The sequence below is a fragment of the Heliangelus exortis genome, chromosome 1, assembly GCF_036169615.1.
Source record: "Heliangelus exortis chromosome 1, bHelExo1.hap1, whole genome shotgun sequence".
NCBI lineage: Eukaryota > Metazoa > Chordata > Aves > Apodiformes > Trochilidae > Heliangelus > Heliangelus exortis.
In genome coordinates this window covers 169441210-169453471 of record NC_092422.1, presented here as the reverse complement: position 1 = coordinate 169453471, position 12262 = coordinate 169441210, and the positions used below count along the sequence as shown (strand labels likewise).

Genomic DNA, 12262 nt, shown 5'->3' with positions numbered 1-12262 from the left:
ACAACCAAGCAGAAAGACTTGTTTACTGCCCTAAAAGCTGGGCTTTTGATTAAAAAACATGTGCTAGTTAGCACAGAAGTTGATAGGGATGTGAGTGTTGGATGACAAGGCCATCTTATGAATATGTAGAGAGTGGATTTGTTCATTAGTTGAGTAAAAAGTTACACATAGTTCTGAAGGAGAGCACTGCTAGTATGTTGCCTTAAATCTTTTGCAATTCCCATGAAGTTGAGATGATGTCATCACCAGTATCTTTAGGGATTATCCATCTCAACTGATACAGAAGATTATTCTTAATGAAAACATAAGGAAGATGCTTTTTTTCTAGTCTAGCAGAATAAAGCATATCCGTAAGACAGAGAAAATAAACATCTATAAACTTTTCAGACAGGAAATTTATCTTAAATGCTGTTATTCTTCCCAGAAAAACATGAAAGATTCTCCTGCTTATATTGGATAGAGAGGACAGAGGGGGAAATTAGGAGGAAGAAGGATGTTACTGTTTATTTTTAAAAAATCAGTGAAATCAGAAAGAAGAATTTGTTAGGACAACTTTTTTTGTTATGTGCAATTTAATACAATTATTTAATGGTTTATGCAGTGTATTTTTAGTTAATAACTGCCCCAAGTTACCAGGACCTGTGTCCATGTTATCATTAGAATGAAAAAGTTAGGCTGACTCACTGAGTGTTGGTCTCCAGGGCAAGATGCTGGTCAGTATGAACCCTGATCACAAACCATAGGGATCATGCATCTGGAAAGGAAGTTCTGTAGAAAAAGAATTTTAGAAAACATCAAAGATGTTGACTGCATTTTAATTAAACACCAAGGGAGTTTGCTGAAGTTTTGCATTCTCAGATTTGTCTAATGTATTTCAGCTAGTAATACACTTTTTAAAGTTTAATATAAGTAGTTGAATTTATCATCTATGCCTATGCTCTTGTATCGGTATTTTCATTTTTTTCCAGACCAGAAGACACATATCTTGTGTTTCTGTAGGAATGAGATCACACTGTTTCAAAAGAGATGATACTAGGTGGTGTTGGTTCATGTCAGAGTTTCTCTAGAAGTGAGCTATTGCATGCTCTCTGATATTAGAAATTGAAGTATTCTGACTAATTAATGCTGGTTTTAATTATAAGGCAGTTTCTATTGCTGCATGGTCTTCTGAAAGTGTGCAAAACAAGACATTTGCTTCATAAGCAAACTAATTATTGCTGCTGCTGTCACTTGGAAGTACAGATCAGGATTGAAAAGGTAGCACTCCATCATGAGTGTTCCATTTATACAGTAGTACAACTGACATGCAAGAATCTCTTTGAAACCACTAATAGGTTTGTTTGTTTTTTCCTTGAAGACTCCTACAATTTTTTCTACTAGGGTTGCAAGCAGAACACTAGATATGAGGGAACTGAAAGCAGTACTGAAAATTTGTTTGGTGCTTTTTGGGTTTTTTTCCCAGCATGGAATATTTTGACTTATTCAACAAAGACTTTGGTCCAGCAAACACCCATCCCAAGACCTCTGTGTCTGAGCACACAATACCAGCTATGACTCAGGCCCTAATCTGGGGACAGCTCTCCCTCTTAATGCTCAGGTCAGGATGAAACCTGCAGACCTTAAGTTCAGAAGGCTATGATTAGTACTACTTATCTATTTTACTTCTTAAACATCTTGGATCATCAAATTTTGCATTATTTCTATGTAGTACTGGAAGTATTCTTTTAAAAGCAATTCCTAGATGACCCTCAGATTTTTTTTAGTAGTGAAACTAAATATTCTGGTTTCTTGTCCCCACCTCTACATGAAATGGAAAAAAAATAGCTGCACAACACACAAACTTCTGATGTTCATGTAAGCATTGTATATCTAAACTTAAAGTTCCATGGAATATATTCAGGCTGCACACTCTTCTCCCGTTTATTTGCTGTATCCTAACAATTCTTCTGAAGTGTTTCAAAATTAGTATCTCATACCTAAGAGCAAGAATCTTTTTTTGGTTGTTTCACAGATTTAAAAAATGTCTTTTTGGCTTTGTTAATGAATATGATTTTCTTTTTGGAGCTGTAAAAAATGTATTTATCCCTGAGGTTATATTTACCTTTGGGGTGTTAACAGTAATCCTACTGTTCACAGAGAACTCTCAAAAATTTAGCTTCTGAACATGCATTCCTTGACTTAATTTGAAGATACTGAAAAGTACTCTCAAAAACCTTCCTCAAGTGTTGGTTCTTGACTTTAAATAATTCTTCACTGGTTTTATTGGGTGAAATGGAAAACTCAGAGGGTTTTAATGTTGTACAGATGCTAAGTACCGTCAGCTTGATACAACTAAGACCATCAGCCAAATAAGACATTTACATGAAAATTCCAGTCTTGTCCCACTTTTTTGCTGTGATTCTTCAAGGGTTCCTGTTACATTAAAATCCAGTGCCTGAGAGAGGCTCTTGTAACTATGTGTTACCTGCCAGGTAGCTGCCTTAGTCAGAATGCCAAACAATGAAAGTAACAGTGCTTTTCTGCTATTTCTAGTCATTACTTTTGAGATCCACAGATTTTTGTTCCAGTTTATCACAGAATCACAGAAGGTTTTAGGTTGGAAGAGACCTCCAAAATCATCCAGTCCAACCTTTGACCAACACCATAGTCAACTACTAAACCATGTCCCTAAGGACCAGGTCCAAATGCCTTTTAAATACCTCGGGGATGGTGACTCCACCACTGTTTCCTAACATCCAGCCTAAACCTCCCCTGGTGCAGCTTCCATCCATTCCCCCTGATCCTGTTAGAGTTTTCTAAGGAGAAGAGGCTGTTTCCCTCCTCACTCCAGCCTCCCTTACTTACATTTCAATTCCCATTACTTTTAAAAGCATTAATTGGCTCATTCAGAAAAGCTTACAGTGATCTAGGAAGGTGTTGCAAGTTTTGACATAAAGTTGGATTCAATTTCTATTTACAGGCTTTGTGATTGAATATGAGGATGGGCTGCATGAACCAGGGGTATGGCATTACCAGACGGAAGTCCCTGGAACTCAGACAACAGTTCAGTTGAAGTTGTCTCCATACGTCAACTACTCATTCCGTGTGATAGCTGTCAATGAGATTGGCAGGAGCCAGCCTAGTGAACCATCTGAGCAGTACCTGACAAAATCTGCAAGTAAATAGCTGTTCCCACTCACCAGAGATTGATTTGTACTATAAACAGCACTGAATTTTCTTGGAATGCAAACTGAAGTCATCCGTGTTCACATATAAATGTTTTATTTTTAGGCCCTGATGAAAATCCTTCTAATGTGCAAGGGATAGGCTCAGAACCTGACAATTTGGTAATAACGTGGGAGGTAAGTTTCTTTTTTTGAGGTTTATGTTTTTTGATAACAGATTAGTGAGTAACATTCTTTTAGGGAATAATAAAAATAATAATAATCTGACTGTGAACATTCTATGAGAATAACAAATACATTACTTTCTTAAAACATTCTCAAAAAAATCCAGACATTTTCCCATCTCTATTGTCAGGGAAAAACATGCATTATGAACAGTACTGACATTTAAGATGTTGCTATTTTCCTGGAGTAGTTTCTCAAGAAAAACCATTAATTTGGTAATACAGGATATTTTGCTGCCAATTTAGGAGTGCTTAAATTATGTTTTATGTCAAATAAAGCCTTATTTTTAGAATTAATTCTAATGTGAATGCTAATTCGACTCTCAACTTTTGTGGCAAACTAAATTACTGTTCACTCTTCCACTAAACACCTTTTCCACAAACATGGTCTCTATGATGCCCTTACCATAGTGACAGGAACCCAAGGAGACCTATGTAAAAAGTTTCCCAACCCTGGTAAGAAACATTGTCTAGGGAACATGGTTTATAGGGTGTTGATGTAAGTCTGGATTTCCCTCTTCCACTTTGTAAGAAATATTTGAAAATGGTCCATATATATGGAAATCACAATGTACAGTTGCATGAAAAGCAGTTGAACTGCTCTCATGTAGAAGGTAAATTACATAGACTGGAAATTTCAGCAGTTTTCTGTCGCAGAACATGGTGGAAAATTTTGAGTTAAGTTCTTAAGAATAATCTGTGTAGTTCCTTTGTGCCTTTGTTTGCTTGTTTATTTGCTTTTGGGTTTTTTTCAGGATATTTTAAAAAACATTTCATGTACTGTTCTTATTTCAGTCTTTAAAAGGTTTTCAGTCTAATGGACCAGGGCTTCAGTACAAAGTCAGCTGGCGTCAGAAAGATGTTGATGATGAATGGACCTCTGTTATAGTTGCAAATGTATCTAAATATATTGTGTCTGGCACACCAACTTTTGTTCCTTATGAAATAAAAGTGCAAGCTTTAAATGACCTGGGGTATGCACCAGAACCATCAGTGGTGATTGGACATTCAGGGGAAGACTGTAAGTTTGGAAGTTTGACTTATTTGTCCTAAATTGAAAACAATGAAATATGTACCTAAATGTGTATTTTAAACATTTTAACCTACTCCTTGAATGCAGCGTTTGTCTCACTGTAACCAGGTACTTGTTGCATCCTCTCCACACAGTGCCAATGGTTGCTCCAGGCAACGTGCAGGTTTTTGTTATTAACAGCACCTTAGCAAAGGTGCACTGGGACCCAGTTCCACTAAAAACTGTCCGAGGACACCTTCAAGGGTACAAAGTAAGTACTGTCAAAAGCTTTCTGTTCCTTGTTTATTAAAATAGATCACTTTCTAAATGAGACTGTATCCAGATTGAAGTAGCTGACACATAAGAGGACCTGTGCTTTTCAGTGAGCTCACAAGTTTTTCTGACAGGAGCACCAGCACTGACACAGTTAATTTGGAGTTCAGTCAAGTTCCAGTTTCACATGGTCCTTGAAGAAAAATGGGATGTGTTTGACATTCTGTTTGAATACAATTTGTAGATTTAAAAAATTGTAATACTTTTACAGATTGTATTCCAATGGATGGTATCAATGAATCCTGCCTCTCAGACAGGCTTGCTGCATCATAACCATCACATGCTAGAGCAAAGCTCTTCCAAACTAGAATTTGTGTCAAACTGGCTTTAAGCATTAGCATAACTGGCAGGTGGTAATCTTCACCCACTTTTGTAGACATGACTGTTCCTAACAAAGTCTGTTTCTGGAGCAGTAAAGCTCTGTGATATGTCTCACCTGAGTTTATTAAAATTGCAGTTATTCCTACCTTAATCCATGGGTACTCATGGAAAAGCTTAGAGTTAGTAAAATCAGAACACCTAAACACTCACTGTAGATTCTCTTTTCTCTCCAGGTTTACTACTGGAAAGTGCAGAGTCTATCCAGAAGGAGTAGGCGGCATGTAGAAAAAAAGATCTTGACTTTCAGGGGAAACAAGACTGTGGGAATGCTGCCAGGGCTGGAGCCCTATAGTTCTTACAAGCTGAATGTCAGAGTTGTTAATGGTAAAGGAGAAGGACCAGCAAGCCCAGACAAATTATTTAGAACCCCTGAAGGAGGTATGAAATGAGAAAGTTTAAGAATAAACTAAATGTGGTATATTCAGAAATAGAACACTAAGGGTGCATTTGTTGAATTTGCATCTTGGACATCATAAAATTATCTGTCTGAATAGAGTTAATAGTCGTAAGAATTAATAATTCTTGAGCTGTTTTGAATTAATCTACTTTGTATTTATTGTATATTTTTCTTTAAAGTTCCCGGCTCACCATCCTTTTTGAAGATTACTAACCCAACTTTGGACTCTCTGACTCTGGAGTGGGGTTCACCTACTCATCCAAATGGAGTTTTGACATCATATATACTGAAGTTTCAGCCAAGTAAGTTAGTCATGAATATATAACTTTAACTGGGACAATGTGTCTCCCAAATAGCAATCTATTAAAAAAAAAGGATTTCAAATTTATAAAGTACGTAAGATATGATTGCATTGTAGATGTCAAGTTTGGAAAAGATTAATTTATTTTGACAATTAAATTACTCTATTTTGTAAGCTTCACTGGCTCATGTACAACATTAGCATTTTTCCATTACTTCTATTTCTTCAAACTGTCTTTCACTAAAAAATGGTAACTGAAGTCCTACCTATAACTGACAGCCAAGTTATTAGCAACATATTACCACTTACCCTATATTCTAGCTGCAGATAAAATATCATTGGAAGTAAGTAGATCAAAATTCTTCTTCTTTATTTTTAAAATGAAAAAAAATTATAAGGGTGCTGTTTGCTCATTTCAGAGCTCTAAGTCCCTCCCTTAGGACCCCCATGCCACTGCTTACTTGCCAGAAATTTATCAGCAGTGTCACTGGAAATCAAGAGATTTTAATGCGTGGAAAAGATAAAGGACATTTGTTGTTTTCCACTTACCAACTTCCTCAGCATTAGATAAAAGTGACTTCAGTTTTTTTTTCACAAGCATACTGAATTTATTATGATGTAACCAGTTTTGAATTTCAGAATTTTTTAATGATCCATGTTTAAAATATGTGCACATTCAGATGATTCGATGTGGATGCAGTTGCATTGGATTCACATACTTAGAGGAATGAAACTTGAACTGAAAAAACTTGTAGGTGTTTCCTATCTCCCTGTTTAATTTTACCCCCTCATCCTTTTTTTATAAAAGGTGACTTTCTTTTGAAACTGTAGATTATGATTCATATAACATGAAATGAACAGTGCAGAGGACAAAAAAGACAAATAAATGCAAAAAAACGAAGCCTGTTTTAACACAAAGATAACATACGTTATTTTTCTATCTTCTTTTTCTTCCTTGTAACAGTTAACAACACACATGAATTAGGTCCCTTGGTAGAGATAAGAATTCCTGCCAACGAGAGCAGCTTGATACTAAAAAATTTAAATTACAGTACACGGTACAAGTTTTACTTTAATGCACAAACATCAGTTGGATCAGGAAATCAGATAACTGAGGAAGCAGTAACGATTATGGATGAAGGTAAGATGGGTATGTATAAAGAAAACCTGTTGAGTTTTAAAAACTCTACAAACTTTATTAAAAATATTAACTACCCCTTCCTTCCATAAAGGAAATAGTGCCTAGTAGGTTTTTCTCTGGAGCTTTTTTAACTGTAATATACACAGAAAAAGGATTTAAAATAGTTTTTAAGAAAGGATGTGCAAAGTTTTTCTACTATAGTGGAAGCTCCAAAAGGTTTCTCTCTGATATAAATTTACAAAATACAAGACCTTCACTTTTTTGGGCTTCGAAGTTTCATGTAACTTTATATTTTAAGTGGTCTTTCTCCACCTATTCTGCTTTGCTGACATTCTCTGGGAGGAATACTGAAATTATGAAGCTATATGGCTAGAGTAAAATTTCTCTTTTTAAGTATGCGAGAGATTCTGTAAGGTCTAAACTTTTTTCACAGAGATGGTAAAAACTAACTTTAGAAAAGCTGAAGAAATTAATTGGCCATCTATGGCCTCAAGTAACTGGTGACATTGTATAAAATTTGAATATTCTTTAAATATATTGCACAATCCTGTAATTTTTGCATTTGAATTTCTTTACATTGTGATATTTTCATTTATAGACCATTATAGATCTCTAAATCTGTACATCTATATATATATGCATTCCAGACCTCTGATTTTCTCAGTTATTTTGTTGAAGATATTATTTATTTAAATATGAAAGTTTAAAAAAATAAGAATAATTTAAAGCAAAGGGGAGAGTTGAGATTTTGCACGTTAACATTAAAAGTCAACTTTGATACTATTTTTAATGTATTTTTATGCTCAGTCACATTATAGTTTATTGGAATTGCCATAAATTAGTCAATATGCAGTGCAGTTTCTCTAGTAGTGTCTTAAGGATGCATCTGAATTAAATTTTTTTGAAATAATAAATCCTAACAAGCATGACCATTAAAATTTTTCTAAAAGCATGTATATTAATTTTTGTCTTGTAATAGTCTGTCAATGTTCAGCATAAGTGAATTGTTTCTAATGTATTTCAATTAATACATTTTATCTAGTCTGCATGCTTTCATGGTTTATAATGAAATTATATATGTATGTTCCCTTTGGTGTTGTATCTAATTATATAGTGTTCCTATTCTTGTTTTCCTCCATCAAAGCTGGTATTCTCCGTCCTGCTGTAGGTGCAGGCAAAGGTAAAAATGAAACTGCATGATTTCTTAATGTGTGGATTTTGCAGTGTTGCAAAAGGGGAAATTGCAGTGGTAAGGACAGAAAATCTTGGACAACACATTGCTATACAAAGTATTAATCAGTGCTGGAAGGAAACATTTCTGGGTTTTAATGTCTGGGTTTGTTTTGTTTTTTTTAATTTAAAAAAAGGAGTCCAGAATGCTTATTAATACCTTTCATCTGTTTATTTTGCCACAGAGTTCCAGGGGAATTCATTAGCTTTGCTTCAGCAAAGTCTAATTATTTCTCAACATTTAACAGATGTATGTTACTGCCATAAATATTCAGGATCCAGGTGCAGTAGCACTGATTAGTTGGAGTAGAAAAAACCAGCACTTTTGCAAAGGAGATTTTTTTTTTTTACTGCCTGTGCCATGTGCATTTTTTGTTTTAAAAAAATAGATGCATTCTTATTCCCACTGCTGATTAATGCTACCCATTTGATCACATCTATTTCATTTGCAAGCCAACTGTGCATAGGAGACAGATGACTGACAATACCCTGTGTATACTTCTCAGTTCAAGTATCAGACTGAATATACAGGCAAATGGCTTCCTCATGGCTTAGGTTCACAGATCTTGCGAGTCAGTACTTGAGGATATTTCAGTGAGTGGACCCCATTGTAATCCTTATTCTTGAATTCAGTAATGTTTACTTCTTTGTGATGCAGTTCTTCTGTCAAATAAGGTGTTCTTCACATTTTGGCAAACAGATTTTAGGAATTTTCATATTCCTGTTAGAAGCAAAGACAGAATTGAGGATTGTTGCACAGCTATGAGTCAAAAAGGTGCCTCTGTGTGTGTCATTTTATCACAAAGCTGTCATTAACACTAATGAAGAACTGTGATTCAGATTTTAGGCTGTAAACATCCCAACTAATAATCTGTATATGAAATGCCCAATCTTTTTTACAAACTAGACAGCATAAATTGTTTTAGATTTTTTTTTTCCCCCCATTTGGTGATAAGGTGTTTTGAATGATGATAGCCATGAAAAAGAACTCCATTCACTCTATCTGGTATAAATCAGGAAAAAAAAAAAAAAAAAAAAAAGGAGGGAGAGAGAAAAACATATATAGGCATGTATTTGTGCATATGTAATATATATATATAAAAGTGTACTTTTAATGTCAGATGCATTTCTGGCAAGTGTATGGAATTGTGGATTTATTTTAATGACCAGACATTCTTACTGGTTTTTAGTCTAGTAGCTGAGAAACCATCACAGATTGGAACAATCAAACTAGCTTGGACATTAGCAGCAGAAATGTAAATTAAGTTCTCATTATTTATAGCTGAGTGAAAACTCATGCAAGGAAAAATGGATTCTCTGTGTGATCCTGAGGTCTAATTATAGCTGTATCACAGTCTGTGGCTAGCAGAAAGCGTCGTCTTTGTAAGATCAGCTGGAGCAGCTCACATTTCAGAGCTGTCATCTCAGATTCTCTGAAAACTAAGCAGATGTCTTGGTTCCATGCTGTTTATGGTTTCAAAGTTTTCAGATATTCCTGTAGCATCTAGCTCTTACAATGGCAAAGAAAACTTTGGAACTGTGAACAGGCTGGAACTAAAGCCATGACATCTGTTAGGACATCTGAGTTGCTGCAGGTCTGAGATGAATGTTCTCAGTGGTTACTTACATTAACATGATTCACTGTTTTGCTACTGATCAGGGACTATGAGGAAGGAAAAGGAGGATCATATTATCAAGATCAAGTGCCATAATTATTTGGTCTCATAAGTGGGTGGATTTGCAAGGTAGAAATACTCAGCCCACTCAAGAAGAAGCTGTACCCAGCAGTGAATTTTCACTCCTCCACTAAGTGCAGGAGAGCCTATATGTAGATGCAGTTCTCTACTAATGTGGACCCAAAGCCAAGCCAAAGAGAAGCTGAAATTCAGATGTTCTCAACTTTTTTTATGATTTGTAAAAATATCTCAGTTTTTCATTTAGAAGGGCAGGACATATGAGAAAAATGGAGTTATTCATTCTCTTTTAATTTGAGCACATTCGAAGAAAAAGAATAGGTCTCAGATAATAGCCAGCCTGAAAGTTCTGTACTTGGTGTTTTTTCCTGGCTGGCTGGCCCTGAAGACCTGCAGCTTGGCCAGTCAGAAACATTAGACATAAACTGCCAGAGGAATTAAAATCATCTAAACCTGGGCAAGCAGTGAAGCTTGGGACATATTTCACTTTTCAGAATAAAATTATATGCTAAAAGGCAGAGGGAAATACTCCTACTGTAAATCTAAGGATCTTAGAATGTCTCAAGATTTTTATTGCAGTTCTGAAATACATTCCCTGTCTCTTGACACCATATGTCTTTTGCTGTCTTTTTAGACAGGCATGGGCTCTTTCTTGTCTTTCATTACCTGAAAAACAACGAAAGTGACCACAGTCTGCTTAATGCTACACTTGAAACTTTTCATACTTGTCCCCACTGAGTTTTTGTAATCATAATGATTGTACTGGTGTTACGCAAAGATCTCCAGTATATTCTAAACCATTAAGTAGAGAAGCAAGTTTTGTGCATTTTTCCTATAAGGTAGCATAATAATTTTTGATGAAAACCCAAAATACAAGCTCAAGGCCAAGGCGATTGGACAAAGGAATCATTTATTTCTGTGGCACAAGTAGAACTTAGACACTCTATTTAAATAGGAGGCAATATAAGGAGGAAATTATTGTCTCCCTGTAATATGGGCACAATTCTAATAAAGAGGTTTTTTAGACAAACAATTCTATGGCATCAAATAGCAGAAATACAATGGGTCTTGGCAAATTATGAGAAATGAGGTTTTGTTTCTCCTCTAAGGAAAACTTAACAGAGGACATCCCCATCATTCTCTCACAATCCCACATGGCTAAATCGTGAGACATTGTTTTAGTAGATGTGCAAGCAATCCTGTTACAGTTGATACTTCTGCTTGACTTGCACTATCTTTTTTTTTTCCTTCTTAATACCATGATATTATGAGTGACTTAAATTTGACCAAATCATGGCACTACAGAGAAAAAAATGTTTCTTAGCCACCTCTATTCTAAATGTGTCTGAAAATTGTGTGTGTAAAACATAATGTGTTATACCCAGTCTTAGATGAGCAGTATGCATTGATATTGCTATTTACGTATTGACATCTAACAACAGGCATGAAGTGATAGAGTTGTGAGAGAAACCTAGGGAACAGGAGCCTGAATACATATAAAATGATTATAGTAGCAGCTGGAAGGTGAATCAGGTGACCACTGGAGTGAGGTCTTCCCTAGCCTTTTCCACTAGAAGCTTTAAAAAACTGGACTATAGAGCAGAGGAAAGAACACAGATGAAAACAGTGGTAGAAATGAAAGTTGCCAATTAAAGTAAGCAGCCTCGTGGGCTCACCCTTGTCTTTGTGGTAAGCTGAAGTCTACACAGCCATCCCATCACTTGTCAGCCTCTACATTTCACAACCCTTCTTGTTTCACTTTTCTGTTGCTTTTTTATTTCGTCCACACTTTTATTTCAAAGCAAGGTCTTGGAGTCTGCATGCACGCAGTCACCTGCACTTAATTTAATCCAATTAAAATAAGATTGTGAGATTGCAGTGACCTTTAATTGGAGCTAAGACTTCCTTTCAGGGTAGTACTCAGGCTGGTCTGCCTTCTTTATGTGGATTTCAGTGCTCAAGTATTATTGAAAGAAATAACTTTTGTTGCAAGGGAGAAAAACATATTGTGTAGCCTCTGAGCTTGAACCTGTTCTTTTCTTTTCTGGCTGAAGGTCCATTGCATAGCTCTTCACTGAAGGCTAGAAATCATTTTCAGATGACTGCTTATCTCTGATCTATCTCTGATTCTGTCTTCCATCCTTGAAGATAGGGTCATATCAGTTTTCTTTGTTCTGTACAAAATGCTGTTCTTTAAATAATTTTCCCTGCCCACCATCTGTTTCTCCTCCCTCTTTGAATCATTTCACATAATGTCTCCATATTTTTTGCTAACAAGATGGAGCTGCTTTTTATTTTCAGGTTGATTATAGTATTTTTGCACTGCTCCTTCAGCTTGTGGACTTTTTCATGATCCATCTACGTGATTCTTTCAGTACAGGCTGC

At 35.7% G+C, this 12262-nt stretch overlaps 1 protein-coding gene across 28 annotated transcripts in view; it reads left to right on the top strand.

Annotated features, from left to right (window-relative positions):
- The window catches only part of NRCAM (neuronal cell adhesion molecule), a 151291-nt gene that overhangs the window by 113743 nt on the left and 25286 nt on the right, over positions 1-12262 (top strand). For 12 of the 28 annotated variants that reach the window (XM_071733617.1, XM_071733614.1, XM_071733618.1 and 9 more), the window contains 7 exons: positions 2960-3157; positions 3271-3341; positions 4184-4409; positions 4556-4671; positions 5288-5492; positions 5691-5813; positions 6777-6953. In XM_071733617.1, coding sequence (XP_071589718.1) covers positions 2960-3157; positions 3271-3341; positions 4184-4409; positions 4556-4671; positions 5288-5492; positions 5691-5813; positions 6777-6953 — 1116 coding nt within the window. Of the gene's footprint in view, positions 1-2959; positions 3158-3270; positions 3342-4183; positions 4410-4555; positions 4672-5287; positions 5493-5690; positions 5814-6776; positions 6963-8097; positions 8134-12262 lie in introns of all 28 variants that reach the window. The other 16 variants (XM_071733604.1, XM_071733600.1, XM_071733603.1 and 13 more) reach the window with 2 other exon arrangements.